General features: G+C 40.8%; 1 protein-coding gene across 4 annotated transcripts; it reads right to left on the bottom strand.

Moving 5' to 3' along the window:
- Window positions 1-1,724: 1,724 nt before the first annotated feature.
- On the bottom strand, window positions 1,725-20,285 carry LOC112894282 (DNA repair protein RAD50). 4 transcript variants are annotated; one of them, XR_003228979.1, is made up of 27 exons: window positions 19,854-20,285; window positions 19,662-19,748; window positions 19,264-19,431; window positions 18,191-18,366; window positions 17,886-18,000; window positions 15,660-15,888; window positions 15,406-15,584; window positions 15,142-15,312; window positions 14,735-14,839; window positions 14,530-14,637; window positions 13,340-13,551; window positions 13,003-13,095; window positions 12,403-12,530; window positions 11,243-11,357; window positions 11,024-11,153; window positions 10,722-10,931; window positions 9,642-9,850; window positions 8,225-8,426; window positions 7,444-7,613; window positions 7,041-7,365; window positions 6,737-6,862; window positions 6,610-6,662; window positions 2,786-2,936; window positions 2,649-2,711; window positions 2,364-2,534; window positions 2,165-2,293; window positions 1,725-2,029 (listed from the first exon to the last, which is right to left on the bottom strand). XR_003228979.1 is itself a non-coding variant. In XM_025961974.1 (27 exons), the coding sequence occupies exons 1-27, from the start codon at window positions 19,974-19,976 to the stop codon at window positions 1,990-1,992; spliced, it is 3,951 nt and encodes a 1,316-aa protein (XP_025817759.1). In that variant the 5' UTR covers window positions 19,977-20,283; the 3' UTR covers window positions 1,725-1,989. The 4 variants fall into 4 exon arrangements, 2 of the variants coding, with proteins under 2 accessions (XP_025817759.1, XP_025817916.1); XR_003228981.1 differs by having other exon boundaries at window positions 2,364-2,474; XM_025961974.1 differs by having other exon boundaries at window positions 2,364-2,497; window positions 19,854-20,283.
- Window positions 20,286-21,378: the final 1,093 nt, after the last annotated feature.

Below are 21,378 nucleotides of genomic sequence, written 5' to 3'. Positions count from 1 at the left end.
CTACGAATGTATTTGATTAACCTATGCATGTGGTTGCTGGTTTGTAGGAAGGTATAATTTGGTGGACTCAGGTTATGGCCAACCACGAGGATATTTGGGCCCACATCGCATGACTAGGTACTGGAAGGAGTTTAAGCATCGGGGTCTGGAGAAGTTGGAAGAGATGTTCAACTTGCATCATTCGAAACTGCGAAATGTAGTTGAAAGATCATTTGGGGTAGCCAAAAATAAGTGGCAAATGTTGAAAGGAGTGGCTCACTATCCTAAGGACAAGCAATGTCATATTATTGTGGCATGCTTTGCACTCCATAGCTTTGTAATTGATGAGAATGCAAGGTCAGCTACAGTCAACAGGATGCCAATACCTGGAGTAAGTCACTTTTTATATCAGTGGGTTGCGTCAAATGTGGAAGATGACATGTCAACGGTCTGTGACTGGATCACTACTGGACTGGGACTACTGGGATACAGGTATGTATTTTTACATCATGCTTGAGACGTCGCTGTTGTGATACTATGAAGTTGATCATGTATGATTGAATTGGTGCCTTGCAAATTTCTCAACATGCAGCGGAGACAAATGAATTGTGATTGAGGCCTTGGTCTCATGTCAATCTCCATTTGGAAATCAGCAATCATGCAGCAGCACAAGGGCATGGTGAATTTGTTTAGCAGGGGATGAAATTTTGTACATGCGGCACATGTGGCATAAGTATGTTTGCAGTTTGTCAAATAGTGCAGATTATAAGAACTTTGGATCATTTGGTAATTAGTAGTAATCATTCGTTGTTATGGCTGGGATGGTGCTACTAAGTTCAATTAACTGTGGAATGCACACCAATTTTGGCGCAAGTGAACACCTCACTTGGCGCCAATATTTGAATTTGAAAATATAGCTCCTACAGTGCTCGGCTGGAAGCAGCCAGCCGGGCTGGTGGACGGTTGCAGCTTCTTTACTGGCAGCAGCAGCTTCAGCCCAGACCATCCAAAAAAAAGCCAGCCGAACAGCGTGATTGTCACTTCTTATTCTCACTTGGTATGTGCAGCTTAAGTTGCAAGGTGACTTTTCATATATTACAACACCGACTTTGATTTATGACTTGATGTAATTGAAAAGATACAAAAATTAGACTACATTCATTTTTATCTCTTCTTCGTTATAGTGTAACAAGGCAAGTTAATTTGTGATTGATTCCTCTTTTAACTATAAATTCTGGTAGCTACGATCGATTCCTCTTTTAACTATAAATTCTGATAGCTACTCTCTCAGCAAGTGCCTTGTGTTTTATTTTAATATAACCGCAAATGCTAGAACTCCTCCTCAAGAACTCTTATATTTCGTTATAATGTAAACAGTAGACTTTTATTTGTCCTTCTCCTCCTTAATACGGATCTACTAAATTTATAAATTCTATAATTCAAACAAATAATTAATTAACAAACAAGTTATGCTGCTAACTGTGATAAACCACAACCATACGGATTAAACATGAACGCGCGCGCTTCACTAGTCGAAGGCTATGGCGGCCGCCCCACATGCACGCGCCACCGATTTCTCTCGCAACTGCCGCGTCCTGTACGGACCGTGTACAGCTGTCGCTATTTTGCACATTGTTACGTGGCGACAGCGATGACCGTATCCGGTGCCATCGTTGGGTCGGTATTTTTTGCACATAAATTAGCACGATCCAAGGTACAATTGAACAGCGTCGGGCACATCCACAAGAGGGGAAAAAACGGAGCTAAATCTAATGCATTAAATTGCTATATGTTCTTTGATGCTGAGGCACTTGTATGCAGCAGCACTCGGTGCGTACAGTCCATCCTCTAGCCAGTTTCTATACACAACAAAGCAAAGCCAGCGCAGCCAAACTCGCAAGTTAATTGTCACACCCCCTACAGCTTGTTAATTCTCCGACCTTAACCTTGCTTTCGCACCAACCTTTAGCATAAATTAACAGCACTCGGTTGGAAATATATGTATGTGCTTCAGTCAAATATCTCTTGGGCTTCAATTATGCTGTGCTGGCTGCATGGTTTCATCAAATGAGGTATCAGTATTTGCATGTTTCCAGTATTTGCTGGCAGTAACGAATTATGAAAGCCGATGGTCACTAGACAATGTCTGGATTGAAGGATCAAGAAAAATAAGTGCTATACTTACTTTTCATCCTTGGAGACTCGATAGTACTTCTCAGCAAGCTGCCTTTGACCAATAAGATGGGCGAACCTCTCGTCGTGAGTGATTACGATCAGCTGGAAGTTCTCCTGCCCTTTTCTGGCCTCCATTATTCTGAGATTCAGTTCAGTTAGAAACTCCACCTGATGGTGATAGTCAGCAGAAATCATTGCCTAAAGGATACCTCAACAGCGCAGCCGCAAGGCTCTCGGCATTTGGGCCATCTAGATTCGTAGTCGGCTCATCCAATGCCAATATGCCACAGTTCAGACAGAATGTCTCCGCCAGTGCTAGTCTGATTATAAGAGAAGCAAGCACCTGAAGATGAGTGCAGATATCGTTGTAAGATATGGCTCTGTTTACAGAAAAGGGTTTAGGAGAACATTCAAATTCAACAGAGCCTTTTGGTCAAAACATGACAACAAATAAGATGCTACGCAATTAAGTTCATGAAGACAGAACATTTTACCTTCTGTCCAGCACTGCATCGCCCTCGCATTTCTAGCTCAGCATCACCCGTTTGCATAACAACCTAAGATGGAGCAGGACTAAGAAACAGAAATTCAAGAAAGTGATTTTGTTCAAGGAATGACTAGATTAACGTACCCGGTAGCTGTACGATCGAGTGCCAGCACCCTCAGAATCAGAATTGATGCTTATGTAATCGATATCTTGGCCTCTGTATGTCTGCTGCCACAGTTCCTTGATTATTTTATTAATCTCCTCCATCTTCATAGTGTGGAAACGCATGAGAGCTCTGGCAGGAAATGTGAGCATGTTGTTTATCGAAAATTTCAGATAACTGCTAAAAGTGAATTTGCAAGGGGAAAACATGCAGAGATGTACCAACTACTGCCTCAAAAGCATTGTCAAGTGTATTCAATAATTGTAAATGTTACCCTTACTGATGATAGTATTCAGGAATTAACTAGTTCTACTAATAAGGAGACATGTCTACCCACCTCTAGATTTCAACAGTTATTAATAAGCCTGTGTGAAATATGGCCCTACATTTGATACAAGGGGATTCAAACTATTATAAATGATATTGGATAAATGAAATGTGCAACGTCTGGCTTCAAGAGATGCAAGAAAATGTGTTAAGGCGCTTTAAGAGTCTCACGATATAGTGCTTAATTGCTGCTGGGTTGCTGATCAGGGACTCCTTACTGGTACAAGCAATTGTGTAGTATATGCAAGTATAGGATCTAATAGAAGGAGAAACCCTTATGTAGGTTATGCAAGATCAGCATGTCTGGAAGTTATCTGCATCCAGGACTTACTACTGAAAGTCGGCATACGAGCAGTCACAAAAGTTCCCAGTACATAGGTACGAGGAACGCAGTACGTGGGACGTGGATCGACAATTTTAAGTTCCCGGTTCTCACAGGGGTATACCTCTTCGAGAAAGAAATATTAATTGTGGTTTAAATGTTTGGTTCAAGGATGGGATCATGATCCCTAGATGATCGGGACGACATACCCGGAACGTAACTAAGAAAGAAATATTAATTGTGGTTTAAATGTTGCTCCATGCTACTGTTTTGATTAGGTAATAACTTAATAGAAATATTTTGCATGCAATTGCTATGTACTGTCCATTATCAAAACCAGAATACATGAATGCGTGAATTGGAGAGCGACGCTGGGCCGACGGCTGTAGGCCTTCTGTTGCTGGGCAGCCTGGCAAGTTGGGCTTCACGCTTTTCATTCCATGTAACTGGCCCATAAGAAATCTAACAAGTGAGAGCCCAATACCCCTTCCCATCGTCTTCTCACTAGCTCGATGAACATGCCACCGACGCTCTGTTTCCTGCTCCGAACAAACAAACCCGCCGTGGCCAAGCGCCTCGCCACATCCGCCGCCATCCTCCACGTCTCGGCCACCGGCACCCCATCCGCCCTCCGCACGGGCCAGCCGTGCCTTCTTCCCGCCCTCGCCGACGTCGCCAGCTCGCGCCCCACCCTTCTTCCCGCCCACACCTGCATCGTCAGCTCCCGCGCGACGACCCAGCACCACCGGAACGCGTCCCATCCACAATCCTGCGACCGTACCGCTGCGTTCCCGTTCCGTGGTCCGGAACGAAAGTTCCAGGAACGGGGAACGTCGCAACATACCGTGTTCTGTGTGACTATGCATACGAGGTGTTCCTTGCGGGCAAAATCAGGTTTAGTCCTTCTAAAAGGATTTGGAAATCGTGGGCACCTTTGCACTGCAAATTCTTTACTATGGCTGGCCATCCTTAACAGGTGGAACATATAGCACCAGTTAATCTCTTGCGTATTCTCCAGACAAGTTTGGTTCGCCATCCTTCAGCAGGACGGACTTTCAGGGGTGGCACCACTGCTGCCTGACAGGGCTGGATCCTCCTCTTGGTGGTGCCAGACAATACAGGTCAACAAGCAGCTTAGAAAGGGGCTCATTTGGAAACATCATAAAGATTGCATACTCAATGGCTGTCTCTCTGGGTGTATGCGTGGCTGTGAGGTCAATCTCATAGGAGGGCACATAGGATGTTCATGGGTTGTACTAAGGGAGTCTCAGAGACGGCAGGGGCAAGGGAGCTCCAAAGGCTGTTCATGGGTAGGACTAGTGCTTTATGCCTTTTAGTCATTTCGTATCCTTTTGACAGTGGCAAGCTTATCATTCTTTTCCCAGTTTGTTATGCATGGGTATGTCAGTGCATTTTAGTTTTGTATTTACCTGTCTTTTTTGAATGGAAATATACGCAGCTCTCCTAAGGTGTTCAAAAAACATTAATGGGTTTCACAAACAAGTAACATATTGTTGATTTTTAGATGATGCTTATTCAATGAGCAGAAGAATTTTTTATGAAAAAGAATCATAAAAAGCAAGCAATGCGACCCTTAGCAGCTACGTCCCCGGGCGATGGGAGTGACGCCACTTTGAAAAACCATGGTACGAAGGGGTATACCTCTTCAGGTTGTTCCAATGAGAGATTGAACATGTACCAATGCAGGAAGAACAATTGGAATATGGTCTCAGGATGAGGAACATGTTCCAAGATTGCCATGGGTTTGACAAGATGCATTACAGGTTTAAGAAGAAAGAAAAGGAAAAAGGGACAAAGGGGTTTGCCATGGGCTGGAATTACTGGCCCATCTAGCCCATCTCCACCACATGTTACCCTAATAGCTCGACCATAGTCACAAAGTTCCCAGGTCAACCGGGTCGAGGAATGGGGCCGAGGGTCGACACTTTATAAAATTATGGTCGACACTCCAGTTCCCCCAACACAACAGACAGCTTCCAATCTTCCTGCTCCCAGAAACACATCTCTGTGCCACCGCCTTAGATCCCGTGACACTGGTCATCATCTCTCACCAATGACTAGCAAAATGGAAGGCCTACATCATCCGCATCTCTCTGGTACCTACGGTTTTTCTGGCAACTATGGGATGCACTGCTACAGCATGCTCTTCTCCGGCACTTGCTGCATCCAACTGCCCCTCTCCTCCCTTTCGTTGCCCGCATCGATGCTCACAGCTCGCCCAGCGAAGCTGTGTCCCACCATGTCCATGTCCCAGCAGCTACAAGTGGACGTTCCAGCAGTCTGGATCCATGTTCCACGTCGTCCCTGTTCCTCATTCCGCAACGAAGTTCCCAGAACGCGGAACGGGGGGCTCGTCCCGCGTTCAAGGCTGCTAAGATGTGACCAAGTGTTGCCACCAGAGCGTATCATTATCAATGCCCCTGTGGGCAACCCTAACCTAATAGCCCATGTAGGGTTGCTACTGTAGTCAGTGTTAAGGGGGAGATTGATAGATACCTGGGTTGCCTGTAGGAAATTCAGGAACCTTATCAAGGCTGGGATAGGGTTGAGTCAGCCACTTATGTAGGGCAATGGACACCTCAAACATTATAGTTGGCCCATGTCCACCCCCAAGTATTTAGTACCATGTCAATTCATAATTCTACATCCATATTCTGTTTGCCTTATACCAAGTCCGGCACACTGGGCAACATGAGTATCAATTGGCTTTCATGTGTTCCTAATATGATGTAGTTAGGTGTTTCAGTTAGCATGAAATATAAATAAGATTGCACCATTCACAATTTGCAACATGTTACATACACAAAAGACAGTATGGCAACCATGAATTCTCTGACAATAGAACATGATTTATTATGAGGCAATAAGAATGTTGGAGTAAATTAGATATTGAAACCAATGGCTACTTTGAAGGGAATACAAGAGTATCTATACTTATTTGGGAATAAGACTTAGGAGTAATTGGTCTAAATTATATATTTTCCACCTATCGTTACTTTATAGGAAAGCATGCTAATCTTCAAGGCAAGGAGCAAAAATAAAGATAATATTTAAGTGAAGCAGATAATGTTCAAGAAATCAGTGAAATTCTTGAAGAACTGTATAGGATGTAATGATGGCGCACAATGTACTTACCTGTCTAAAGCGGAATAATATCTGTCCAAGTCCTTGTTTGCCATTTCAGTTGTCTGCAACCACATTACTTTTAGATCAAAAAGAATATGGATTCAAAGAAACATAAACTGCAATGCCATTCGTCTACCTTAAGTTGTAGAAGTTGACTAGTGTATCGCTTCTCGATATCTTTGTACTGCGTCTGTTTAAGCTCTTGCTTGTGCTTTAAAATATTACTTTGATAGACAGAAAGTGTTCCTTGACACCTGTTAAACTATAAGCATATCCACGCAGATCAACTTCATGGTGTCCAGTATACACAAGAAAATGATATCCAAATATTTTCACTCCACATTGCAAACAGCATGCTTTATTTGCAGAAGTATCACACGAAGATTATGCTATCGTGTTAGAGGCAACTTTCCTTAATTATTACAGTGAATAGACAATACCTCTGAATTAAGCCTATCTCTTTCTTGAGAATGACGCTTCAGATCAGCTTCTATAGCAGACGAGCTGCCTATTGAAAGCATTCTCTCTTCAAGTGACTCTATATCACGAGTAAGTCGATCCACTTCAGCCTTTGTTTTCCTGTAGCTGAGATTGTCATCAATATTTCTTTTCAACTGGCCCTGACCCTGCAGTAGTTCTTTGCTCTTGTTTAATTCAACTGATATGGCTTGCTTTTTTGCCTCACAATTCTGTAACTCGGATTGCTTAAGAGAATGCTTTTCCTGAATCTCATTAAGCCTTTCCACTTTCTTGGAATCCAAATATCTGAGAGAGTAACTTGGGGGTTACAGATAAGCAGTAAAAGTTGGACAAATGAAAAGCAGAATGGAAAGAGATACTAACTCTTTGATCTTCAGATTGAGTCTTCCGAGTGCATCAAGTTCTTGCTGGAAGACCCTTTTTCTTTCTGCCAGCCGATGATATTCTTCATCAAACCTTTGCTTCAAAGCATTATAGTCTTGCAACAAGCTCTCTTTCTCTTTAGACAATGGATCAAGAGACTCTTCTAAAAGCTAAATCATTGAGAAATAAAATAGTTGCTATGCATTATACAAACATGCGTAGGTACAAGAATTACAATGGTGTTGATGCAAAAATGACTGAACAAAGGTGTACAGAAGGAAATAATGAGATTAATAAGAACATGCAATTCAAAGCCGACAGTCACGAATGTGATAAAGAAGTCGAGGCACAAGGAAAAAGTTGGACAAACATAGTCATACTAGACAGACCCTATGATACTCTAGCACGATGACACCTTTGCTGCTAATTACTGAATCATGCAACAGTTCCCAGGTGATTGCTTTAGAGATAAGCCTCTATCTTTATGATTTGCGTAATATCAAGTTAGCTTCAAGTTGTTATGGTTGAATATACTAAAATAGCACAAGCACATGGTTTCATTCAAGAAAGAAAACCAATCTAGTTCCAGTATTCTTCTTCCCAGCACCTTTGGTGTGGCTATTAGTCAGCTGATCAGCTCCACTGCACCGCGGCGGTCAATTGGTAACCTTGTCTAAGCTTGCCGATGGTGCAAAGCTAAGAATTAAGGAACCAAACTTGAACAAAGAAAATAGCAGTCAAATCCATACCGATATTGCATATGAAAAGAATCAGTGAGTACCTTCTTTTCTATGGTCAGTTGTTCTTTTTCCTCAGCTAGATGCACCAATTCCGCTTCAGCTTCTTTGAATCTGTCCAATATGTGTGAAGCTTTTATCTTCTCTTCCCGAACAGTGTGCCATCTCACCTGAGCACTTGCCAAATCATCATTTAGTGTTCTGTGCTGATCCCTAAGATCATCCACTTCAATACTCAATGTGTCCCTGCCAAACATATGGCAACATCAGACATAGTGGCGCTTTCAAGTTACAAAGTCAAAAAGGAACATAAAAACCAATAGTTAATATGAACCACCCAGATATATAGTGTAGTATCAAAACAAAACAGTTAAACTAGAGTTTGTGTGCCCATTTGTGTCTGTATCCGGAGGAAATATTGGATAAATAAAAATGCAATGGAGACGGAGATTTGTCTTGGGACAGCACTCTCTAACTATTGGTGCACCATGCACATGATGCATCATTCTTCATCAAAATTCTACACATAACACGAACTAAGGGCCATAACTTATTCAAGGTAACAGTGTCTCGAGTACGTCAATATCCATGCCAGCACAATCACTTGAAGCCCAGGATGTAAAAATGTTCCCCATAATCTGATGAAAAGCATTAGGCCATTTTCAATAGTGTCATCTTTATGCACCCACATAGTCTACAAGATGATTTAACAGACAAACCTAACAGTGTGGTGCCTATTAAGTTGTACCTTATTGTTAAACATTCATTAATTTTTGCATGGACCACCTAATGCCTAACTTCCAATAGAGACGACATCTGCTCCAATGTGCATGTGTTGTTAACGTGTTAAATACTCGCTCGAGAGACAAGTGTTCCGCTAGAGTATAGACAGCAAACCTCTTTCTCTCACAACTCTCTCCTCCACATCACCTCAAATCCTATGTGGCAATGCTACTAGGGACCTACAACTAAAGATGGATGACATGAACCATTGTAAATGCGTAATGCCCTGATGCTGGTCAGGTCTTAGAGATTGCCCACTTGTTTCAATGATTTATTTCAAACAAAAAAGGATGTAATCTCCTCTCATATTGTAAATGCCAACAATTATAAGCTCTAAATGTTTCATTTTGCATGGCCAAGGCATGGAAATAACCCACAAGCTGACTTGGCCCAATCGAAGTCACACCTATAGGATTGATTATGCTCAATTATATTGTCTGAAATAACCCAACCTCTACTTCTCTTTTGTTTTCAATTAATAAAGGTAGAAGTGCTGAAAATTGGCATAAACGAGATCACTTCTCTAATACCCATGATTGGATGTGCTCATGTGCACCAGAATATCTTGAAATTAGCACCTTGAACAACACTTTCTAAATTAGTGAACAGGATTTTAGAATTTAGTCCTATTGAATACTGCAGACATGTCACTGGGAAATTTTTTCCTAAATCAGATACCTTGCCCTCTGCACAGAATTCAGCTCCAGTTGAATTTCCTCCAAAGATTTAACACCTTGGCCAAGAGAATCAAGTTTGTATTCAAGATCTTCTACTTCTTGGACAAGCTGTTGTATTTCACGTACATGCCTGTCAATAGTATCAGTTGGTTTTAACAAGGCTTCCACTGCATCCCTGTCCATTTTAACTTGAGCAAGAACACCCAAAAGCTGCAACAGGGACCACATTATAGATATGTAAGGAAAACAACCTTTCTCCAAAGATGGGACTCTCAGAACAAAAAAGAAAAGCAGGGCAAAGTAGAAAAGGTACCACAAATTTTGAAATATGTTATATAAAGCATTCTAAATAAAATAACACTGCAACAGATAATGTCTGTGCTAGAGCTACTTAAGTAAAAGGATCTAATTTGTCGGTAAGCAATGCAGTTGTAATGTGATCATATAAGACTCAGCTCATGTTTTCTCAAACTTTAGTGATCTCAAAATACCAAGAAAAATAGTATGAAATTGTCTAACCGCAGCAGCATACAGATTTTCGTAATTACATTAAGAAAAGTCAATTATACTTGCAGCAACTTCAAGCTTGGGATTATGCCCAGTCAACCATATAAGAGGTTTAAAGAAAATGGCAAAGGCAATATTAGTTCGACAATTTTATTTTAATGAAAATGAATGGTACATGGCTTGATTAGCATAATCATATCTCATCTTTATGAAGAATAGATGTACTTTTATTTTAATGTATGATTCGGATATCAAATCTTGAAAGTTTTTGTTCCAAATTGTGAAAAGGAAAACTGGGTGCACAAAACATCTGCTCTAGCTAGTCAAACAGCAGTTTTTTTTCCTAGTCATGGTCAATTAAATAATGACCATTCTATAGACTAGTTTGGAAGAGCATTGAATACTTAAAAACAGCTCAGTGTCAACAGAATCATTATGAGGACGCATGATAGAGCTCGAAGATAAAGTTTGGAGTTGTTTTGATCAGAGAAACGTAGCTAATTCCTCTTGGTCCATTGTCTACAATTTTGCGTGCGAAAATTGAAAGCAGATGGAAACATAACAGAAAACTAACATCATCAAATGTTTGTTCCTTCTGACTTTCATCCGCTAAACGTTGATTCAAGTTCTTCTCTGCTAGAGGTATAGTCTCTTCTAACAGCTTCTTATAATCATCATAGATAGTACGAAGTTTATCCAGTTGCTGAAGAAAAGTTTCAGCATCTGAGGATTCAATTGCCAGAGCTTTAACTCTCTCTGCAGTACTTGCGCTCTGCATCCTTTGCTGAAATGGAAAGGAGAAAGCAACATCAGTGAACAAGTGCAACATTTAATTTTTAAACAGAAAGAACAATCTTTGATTATTTCGTCACCTACTTTCTTTACAAACTCATCCTCCTCATCAGGTGTAAAAGCACGTTCGCAGCATGGACATACATGACGATCACGAGCCACTTGTTCAAAAGGTACAAACATCTGCCGCATTCCATTTGCATAACTCTCTAATCTGTTCATGGGCATATGAAAGAAATCATTTAATTTAAGTATCTCCAGAAAAAACAGCTCTAACAGAATAGTATAAAGTTGTATATCAACCTTTTCTGTTCATCTCTTTTGTTCTTGGCATCTTGCAGAACTTTGGGAAACATGTCAACGTCAGCAGATATCTGTGAAATAGATTGAAGCTTCGAATCCAGGAATCTCCTCTTTGCTATATAAAATTATCAATATGAATGGCAATCCATGATGGTCGAAGGAATAGTATGGTATTCAAGTATAATAATAAACAAATGAACCAACATGCAGTTTCAAAACACACTTTATCTACCACGATGAACAATCTGTGTACATGATTGTTACACAAAATTATGACATCATAGGTTCGAACAAAAATTCTATTGTACCAAATAGTGATTGGAAACATAACAATAGGAACCAAAATAATACTGCTTTACAATAAGCATTTGTAGCAAGGTGCATTGAACACACTAATCAAACTAAAGATCTACTTTTAAGATATTCCCGCTGGTAAAAAAAATACTTGAGGTCGATTTCTCATGGTCTTCAAGGTGCAACATTAGTCATTATCTTTTACTAGAACATAGATAACATCTAATAAATTTATGAGGCTAGAAAAGTACTTTTCAAAGACGAATTTGGAAACTATTGGTTATCAGCTAGAAAGTACTTTTCAAAAACAAATTTGAAAACTATTGATTATCAGTTTCAAGAGTTAGACCAGATCAGTCCACCATCACCACCAAAAAAACACAAAACAAAAACGTAGTGTGTTTTTGTAGAACTAGAGCAAGATAAACCAGTTTGCCCTCCCTTGGAGGCTCTGAACTATTTAGGGTTTATATTCTTGCTTGACCTCAGCTGGTACAAGGGTGTCTCTTTTATAGAGATGACTAACTTGACCCCTAAACAAATATCTTAACTGTATGAATCTAACTTAACTCTATCCTAACAAACCAACTAATCAAGCACTGGTCACGCGCTATAGTACCGCGTGAACAGCAGACCTCTATCCTGTGCCTTCTAATCACGGTCCTACTACCATAACATATTGGTTGTACGATGGTTCTGGGCCACCTAACTGTTTCAAATTTGTTTTCTTTTACTGGGAAAAGGAAAAGGCAAGCTCCACGCAATAATCCCACAGTCCACCCCCTCAATAAACTTCCCAACTCAGTGGACCTTTAAAACTTTGACAACTTGGTACTAAGTAAAAATGTAAAGTGATAAGATCTTACCATCCAAATCTTTTTGAAGCTTTGTTAATTGTTCTTTAGCATCAGACACCTTGCTCTGAGCCAATTTAAACTCTTGCTCTGCTTCCAGGGATTTTGATTTTAACTCATTGTATTCCTTGTCAACAGGCCTGAGCAAGCAGAATCAATGGTGTCATTATTCATTAGTAGATGCAGAAACAACAAATACAAAGTGAAAAATGCACTACTATTACAACAAGAGTGTTATATCACTATATGGGCACCTTGTTAAGGAATTTTAGGTCTATTTGACTAGTAGCATAAGTTTTAATCCATGCAAGCCTAAAATCTAAAGCAAGAATCTATTGAGTAGACTATATATGCTAATGCATTCTTCTGTATAAGATCAACATTGAGCTCATATTCAAGATATAACCAATGCATGGAAGTGTACAAAAACTGAAGATGCTAGTGCTACCCATCCAGTAGTCCAACTGAATCTGTTACTGTAACTACAGCTTTGTATAGGTAAATATAATTAAGATTGATAACATGAGTATATCAAGGTAGGACTATTAAGTTATTTGGTACTTAAATTGGTCGCATGTTCAATATAAAATTAACAGAGTAATTAGGACAAACCAAAAAGCTTGACTGATCTCCTTCTTCATATCCTTCTCAGCTGGAAGCCTACCCCTAAGTACACTTCTGATTTTGTCCTTGTGCTCATTAACCCTGCATTTTACAATCCAAGTGTAATATGAATTTTAACAATATGAAGTTCAATGATCTTAGAATCTGCATTTCACAATATTTGTTAGCCATACATACCAAGGAGGCACAAAAGTAAAGCAACATTTAGCAGAATCAGACCAACTTGCTGGTGCAAGTATGATGCAGTCCTATTCGATTATTTACCTTCTTGTATGTGCAAGTAACAAGCATATGCAAAACATTAAGAGAAAGGAAAGAAACTTACATCTCATTGAGCTTCTCCTTGATGGTTTCCAATGCATCCTTCTTCAAACCCAGTTTTACTCTGTCGTCAGCATCTCTATTTATGTTATCTTTCTCCCGCTGAAGTGTTTTTATTTTATGTTCCAAACTGAATATATCTGTCCGCTTCTGATTTATAATTAAATCATAGTCTCTTTCTCCAAGGGCAAGTGTCTTCCTCTCAACTTCAATTTGCTATTTGAAAATGAAGATATAACAAATTACTTACTAAAAATTAAAAGTTTCTTACTTTAAAGAGAAAGCAAAAGAACGCAAAGAAATACAGATGGCAGGGGTGCAAGAGCCATTAAACTTCACATCTTTGGGCAGTTGTGATGAAACCAAGGGTTTCAAATTATCAAATCCCAGAGTTAACTGCCCAGTTACTGCTGACTGCCAGTTTTCCCAGAGGGAACCAGAGAAACAAATTTTGGCCTCGGAGCACCCTAGTTTTGAATTCAAATTTACAGAAGGGATTCAAGGTGGGAATTGGTTGCATACCAGCAATCCCAGGTAGGAACTGGCTGCAAGCCAGTGAAATTCAAACTATGCATAGTAACTGCACCGATCAAAACCACTCAGAAAAAAACATACCAGACACCGGCTAAGAAACAGTACCACTGGGGTCCGAGATTTAAATTTATGAATGCTGATAAATTTTTCAATTTTTTGGATAAAACTGACAGCAATGTGCATAAAAATAAACCTATCGAAATAGCCAGGTGCATCTGTGAACGGTGAACATTGCCAACAGTCAGGTAGCAAGTCGAATAACAGAAATTCATCAGTGTCCTGAGGTTCAGGCGTCCCCTTCAACATGTTGCAATGTTTCAAAAAAGAATCATCACAAAATGTATATAGCATACACAAAGTTACATACACCTGCAAAAATTAAATTTCAAATTCGTCTTTGATGCAGAGATATTAAAAACACAAATGTTGCAGTTGGCACATGATGAACAGTGCCAGTTTGACAGCTTGTCTATTTTATTTCTTGACATCTAGGATGAATTTGAATTTTGAAACTGAATTGTTGCAGCTATGCATGATTTTGTGTACTACAAACATGACATTTTGACAAATTTTTTACACTGCAACATGATAAATTCACAAGTGGCCAAGTGGGGACACCCACACCCCCGGATATGAAATCTGCACTAGTTGAATAAATACCAAATGTCTCTCCCTTTCATCAAGACGAGACAGATTAATTTTTGAAAGCTCCACTTCTGCAGCATCACGTTCTTTCTCTTTATCTTTAGTGCGCCTTGAAAGACCTGACTGAAAAGTACTTAATTTATTAGGAAATGGTACACGAAAGACACTTAAGGAAGAGCATGCAAGTATAGGTAAGTCCAGTGTTCTTTACATCACTAACCATGGATTCAATCTTAGACTGTATCTGACCATCAACTTCAGAGTAGCGAGCATTTACTTTAAGATAGTGTTTCCACAAAACATCTAACTGGTCGTCATTGGATTTCTGCTCAAGAAAAGGATTCAAACATATTTAGTGCGTACCTTTAATGATGAAACACTTGCATATACAGAGGCAGACACTTTTCATGAAATATTTATCACTTGGTAAAAAATCATTTGGAACATGATGTACAGTCATGCATCCAGCCACTGAGATGACGAGTGAAAAGAAATAAAACTGCAAACTAAAAAGGATGCAGAATAAAGCAAGCTCACAATATGGCCTAACTCCATAGAAATTTTAATTTTAAGAACAATTTGGTAAATGTATACATCAGAAGCAATTGCAAAAATAAGAAAGGAAACCTTCTTCTCCTGCAAATCATTCTCAAGATCTGAGAGCCTAGCTTTAATCCTGTTTGTAAGGTTCATAGCAACATCATTTGTAAAGGGAAATTCAGGAACTGGCCCAAAATTATGTTTGGTGAATATCCTTTTGATGTCTGAGTCTCGTTCCTGCTTAATAGACATGTGAGCCTGAAAACCATAAACACAGAATTAAACTCCAAATTAATGACCAAAAATAGAGAGAGAAAATAGTCAACAGGTAAAAATAGAAGAAAGGATTACATCAGCTTCAGCTTGGAGCTTTCCTATTTCACGTGTTAAAACAGAGATTGTATGGGACAGCCTGGAGGTCTCCGCTGCTTCATCATCCATCTCTCTACCTAATTTACTGATTTTTGTTTCTAGTAGTGCAATCCTTTCTTCAAATTTTGCTTGCCATTCCATTAGTTCTTCATCAGTATCTGAACAAAACAATGGTCGACTGCTGTCATGTTGGGGAAAACCATTAGGCACAAGGGTACCAGTGAGAACTTTACCTTCATTTTCCTCAGAAAGTGCAGCATACTGCTGCTGCTGAAGTGTAAATAATGTACTTCTCTCCGTTGCCTTGGTGCTAATTTGCCCCTGAAGTCTTCTCAGTTCATCCAAATTTGTTTTCATATGCAGGATTTCATTCTCGATACCTTGGATCTTTGCCTTCAGTTGCTCCATTTGAGATTTTGAGGCATCTGACTTCTCTTCATCTTGAGCAATATTTTCACGGAGCTGCAAAAGTAATATGAATGAATGGAACAGTTTCCCCGCTAAACTAAACTCCACACTAGTAAGTGTAAAGTGTGTATAGTTTTGCTGTAAAATCTGCTGTTATACAAACACCATTTTCCCCAAACAACTACATTGAAAAAGAACTGGACTGAAAGCAATGGGAGACGAACAATAGAACAACAGACGAAACAATTCAATAGCAACAGTAATTATCAGTAGAACAATTTAGAATACGAAATGGTAAAAAGAAAAGATTGAAGGATGCAGATCTAACTATGTCCAAACAAGGCAGAGTTTGGAATCAGTTTGCTGTCAAACTAATTTCCATGTATTAAGAAATAAGGATATGCTATTCTGCTGTCAAAAGTATTCACTACTTTTCATTTGTATATTCTTAAATACACATAATGTTCTAAAATTTGCAAACATTATCATTCTTTGCCACTACAATAATTTAGGATCTGCACAATATAATGGAAAACTTAAAATTGCTTCCCTAACGTATGACTAAAGTCCAGATAACCCCTAAACTATTTTTCTGTTCAATTTACTTCCACAACTAAGTCAATTGGTCCAATTTTTATTTACCCCTTGATAAGATTTTTATTTTTGGCTTCTCCACACACAAGTGGAGTCTTAAGTTCGAATTTGTGGAAGGATAGCGGACACCATAACATATATTTATGGTTCGTAAGGCGTCGCCTAGTCGTCGCCTAGGCGTCGCCTAGGCACTGAGGCGTGCTCGGGGAGGTAGGTGCCCCCCTCGCCTTGCCAAAACGCCTATGGCATCCGCCTCAGGCGCAAGGCGTCCGACTGGGCGTCGAAAGGCGTCCGTTGGGGGTCCTGGAGGATGAGGCGAGCGCCATACATTGGTGCCGCGCAGGACTCGAGCGAGACAGGTGGGGATTCGAGGGGCGGGTAGGAATCGGGCAAGAAATTGAGAGCGAGGGAATCGGGCGCGAAATCGAGCAGCAAAAGCCGAGTCCTGGCTTAATCGAGAGAGGGAAACAAACAAGAGAGGCGGGAGAACTCACGGTGGTGGCCTGGATCCTCGGCGAGGCGGCGACGGCGACCTCGCGGCCCCGCGCATCTCCACGAGGGCGCATCTCCGCGAGGACCTATGCATACCCGCATATCTCTGCTCGTCCACGAGACTCGTGCGGCCCGCCACGGCCCCGCCTCCTCTGCGCCTTCACGCACCCCCGCCTCTGCTGGTCCATCTGCGGCCTCCTCTGCTAGACTGCAATGGCCAGGTAATTCATCTCCAATCTCCTATCTTCCCTTCCCTTCCCTTCCCTCTGCTCTGGTGCTCGTCTGTCCCTTCCCTAGTTCTCTCTGCTGTTTGCGCTTGCTGCCTTGCTCTGCTCTATGCCTCTATTGCTTGCTTGAGTGGTGCGTGGGTATGCTCTTCCATTTAAAATCAACTCAATTGTTAGTGGCTCTGTGATTTGTGCCTCTGTTTTGTTTACTAAGTGAGCTCAACAAAGGTATGTATATGCTACTAAATTTTGCTGTCATGGTATATTTAGGATATGTCTATGGCGTCGCCTCACCGCGCGCCTTATACGCCTAGGAGTTGTGAGGGGGGTAGGTCGCCACGAGTCGCCGCAGCGCCTTAAGAACCATGCGTAAATTATAAAAATACATCATCAATTTTGCATCATTATTTTATACGCTAGGATATTTAACAATAAGCTAACCCTTTTGACATAAACTCCTATGAAAAATAACGATCAAAATTTCATTATATATTTTTACATATGTTATGATGTACACACCCACCCAGAAAAATTTTAAATTAAAACTCCAATTATGCGTGGAGAAACAAAAAAACAAGAAAAAATGTATTAACGGGGTCAATTGAACCTAATAGTTGTGGTGGAATATGCACAAGCTTACATGGCCAAAAAAACAATAACTGTCATTTGTCAATATTGATCTAGTAACATGCAAAGCCAAAAATGAAGTAGCTATCTAGATTGCTGAAAACACATTACCTTATATGCTTGGTCTTTTACAGTCTGAAGGTTCTCCAGTTTCAACCTAAAATTCTTGATCTCTTGTGCTTGATCCTTGTGAAGTTTCTTTATGACTTCAAGAGCTTTGGTATACCTGTACTTGAATTGAGAAATTATTAAGGAATTCAGATGGTAGTTATGAAAAATGACATCAACTCATTGACTTTGAAGCAAGCATATTTTAAAGTGCATGCTATTTCAAACAGGTAAGATAGTTTCAACTATGAAACAATCTGGTGCTGCTCAAAGCTTCTTAATCTCTAAATAGTAGTTCTTTCAAGTACCGAGTAGCAGAGAAAATGTCATCAAACTTCTTCTTAAGCGTTGACGGATCCTGCAATGGCCAATTGGACTCATCTTGGTGGACAAATATAACATTCTCTAGTACAGCCTTTGAAACACCCATTAAGGCTGGAATCTCTCTATCCATGTCAGCACATCTGTAGCTGAGGCAGACCTTCTGCGCTAAGATATAACCAATTAATTAAAATAGGACAATGAATAAACTTATTTGACCATGAGCACGAAGTAGGAAACAATAGACATATGCAGTGCCTTGCATAAAGCTTACGATCGGCAAAATTACCCCAAGAATCGGTGTCAAAATTCCATTGCCCAAAGACATAGAATTCATGTGCAAGCACATTACTGCTGCCTGAATATCAAAGGCTAAGAAGAGTGCTAGATAGAATTTTTTTTCTTTTCATGACAAGATATACAATAACAAAGGAATGCAGGACACTATATATGTCTATGTCCTTTCAGATTACATGATTCACAAGATATTTTCATCAGTTGAATACCTTTTATATGTATCAATACAGCAGGTGTAGAAGAGTAGAGTATTTCATCATCTTTTGACACAGAACAAACTGAAATTGATCACAATGCATACACTATGTACGTGCACCCTACCAACATTGCAGCAACTGTAAATATGGAGGGGGGGCACTAGCATGATGCATGAATCGACATAATAAATTCCTTGGGGTTAAATTTAGTGTCATAAGAAAATTCAGCTACTTCCAAGACACCAGAAACAAAGCAAGTTAGATAGGTTTTTTCCCCTCAAACACGCAGGAGAGCTGTGTATCATTGCATTAAAAGAAGAGTGTCGCTACAAGCCCATTCGCGCCCTTATCCATAAAGAAAAGCAAGTTAGATAGTACACATCACAATATGCCGCCGTTTCATTCAGATTTGTTATCCAGGGTATTTCAAAGCTAAGCAATTATAAATGCTGCTCCCTCATAATGCTTTAATAATCTATAATATTACAAACTCAGAATTAAAATATCAATTAGGGGCAACAACTTAGAATCCATACAAGAAAAAATTAGAAGAATAAAGTGTGGACCTCGCCCGTGTGTGGATTTATAGTCTGGAGAATGCTTTCGATTGCCTTAAACTCCATCTTTGATGCCTTTTGGGTAAGCTGGAAGGATCGGATGCACACCACATCCTTTCCTGCTGCAGTCTTAAACCGCAGCTTAATCTGCCCTTTTGTTTCCGTCTCACCAGCTACCTACATATTATACAATATATAACACCAGTAAACTTCAAACAGGTTTTAGAGTTGCAATTCATCCAACATTAGCCGCCATTCTCAAATTCTCCTAAGCAGATTCGAAAATTATATTATTTGCATTTAAGTATACCTGCATGCACCCAACTACTACCAAATCCAGTGCACGGCCCAGAGCACTAAAACCCTGAACAGGTAACGGACTAATGGCTCAGGAAAGCAAATATCACCTTAGGGTCATGCACGAAGGTGTGGCCGGAGCGCGAGTTGGGGGGCAGCTCGCCGGTGCAGGACAGCTTCAGGCACTCGATGATAGTCTGCAAAAGCAAGAAAACAGAGCATCCAAAAATCAATCTGGGAAACACCCAATCTCCTGGGTGCACGGGCGGGGACTGGTCGGGAGTGAGGAATCGAACACATACGGTCTTGCCGGCGCCGTTGGGGCCGACGATGAGGGTGAGCGGCTTGAAGAAGGTGATGACGTTCTTGTTGTCCGGGTCGAAGCTCCGGATGCCCTTGATGAGCATCTTGTCCACCGTGCTCATCTTGCCCCGCGACCCTCCGGTCCCTCCTCCCCGGCTTCGGGTTCACCTCCTCCGGTTGGTGCAGGAGCGATTGCACGGGTCTAGGTTGCGGATCCTATTCCGGTATCCATCTATTGATTTTGCTCCGCCATGGATGATTGATGGAAGCGGATTGAAGAGAGGAAGGAGAAATAGGGAATGGGGGCAGGAAATCGCTTCCTCGGTTTTGGGTTTGGAGTGTTTTGGCCTCTTCGTGGGGTTTAGGGTTTGGACTTTTGGGCGACGGAGGCGTACGGTGGAAGACTGGGTTTACGGGCTCAAGAATCACAAGACCTTCCAAGTTCTTTTTCAGGGTGACAAAGAAAAAAAAGACTACTATATATAGAAAACAAAGCATTTTCTAGTTTTATTTTCTTCTGCAAAACCTTTAATGCTATATAGTATATACAAACCCAATTATTCAAACTCTTGATCATGATGTACTTTAATCGATGCACATCTGGTATTTGCACCAGACTTTGAGGGTGAAAATTCATGCAAAAACGTAATATAAAGTTTTGGGGAAAAATTACTGGGCACATCCATAGTTCATTATACTTTGTTGCAAAATGTTATGATAATATCTTTTTTGTCACGAAATTAAACCCCCGCCTCCTCCTCATCGGGTTCAGGAGCTGCAGGCTCCACTACATTATGCTTCTGTTGCTGTGTGGCATCTACAAACAGTGAAACAAGAGATTTTATCATCTGCGGCGTGGTTGAATTTTTTTCCTTCCAAGAACAGTGATCCTAGGAGAAAAGAACGGTTCAGTCTCCACCCCCACTCGCGGGGAGCGACCATCGCGCCGCTGGCAACCCCCTCACCAGGTCGCCTACAGTGGCCGCCGTCGACCGTCCGGTCAACGGCAACAGCCCGCGGCTAAGCTGAAGCCGGCTCAACTCGCCGACGCCTCCTCCCCTTCCCGCGCCTCGCGCCTCCCTCCGGCCGGAATTTTCTTCAAGTAAACATCATTTTCTTGTCTAGGGTAGTGTAGGGATTATAGATGGCTAACGTGTAAAATCCACGCGGATAATAACTTTGTAAATCCGTACCCGCGTGCTAAAATCCGTGCCAGCACCCGCGCCCACAACCCGCCACGGACACGAAACGACTCCCGTAACCGCTATCCGCGGATATCCGCGTACCCACAAGCACGCTCGTGTACCCACAAGCTTTAGAAAATCAAGCACACATTACATTTCAACAGCAGATAAACACCATTTATTTAAGAAAACAAATAAATCTGATCAAACAAATGAACTAGTCTCATACATGAATACATGATACATCACACGTTAACATAAATAAAATCATACAACCATACAAGAGTCAGTGTTCGAAACCATTATTACATAAAAAGTCCAATTAAGTTTGCGGATTTGG

Source organism: Panicum hallii, chromosome 1 (assembly GCF_002211085.1).
Source record: "Panicum hallii strain FIL2 chromosome 1, PHallii_v3.1, whole genome shotgun sequence".
NCBI lineage: Eukaryota > Viridiplantae > Streptophyta > Magnoliopsida > Poales > Poaceae > Panicum > Panicum hallii.
Note: the sequence above shows the minus strand (reverse complement) of the source record. Positions and strands in the feature narration are given on the sequence as shown.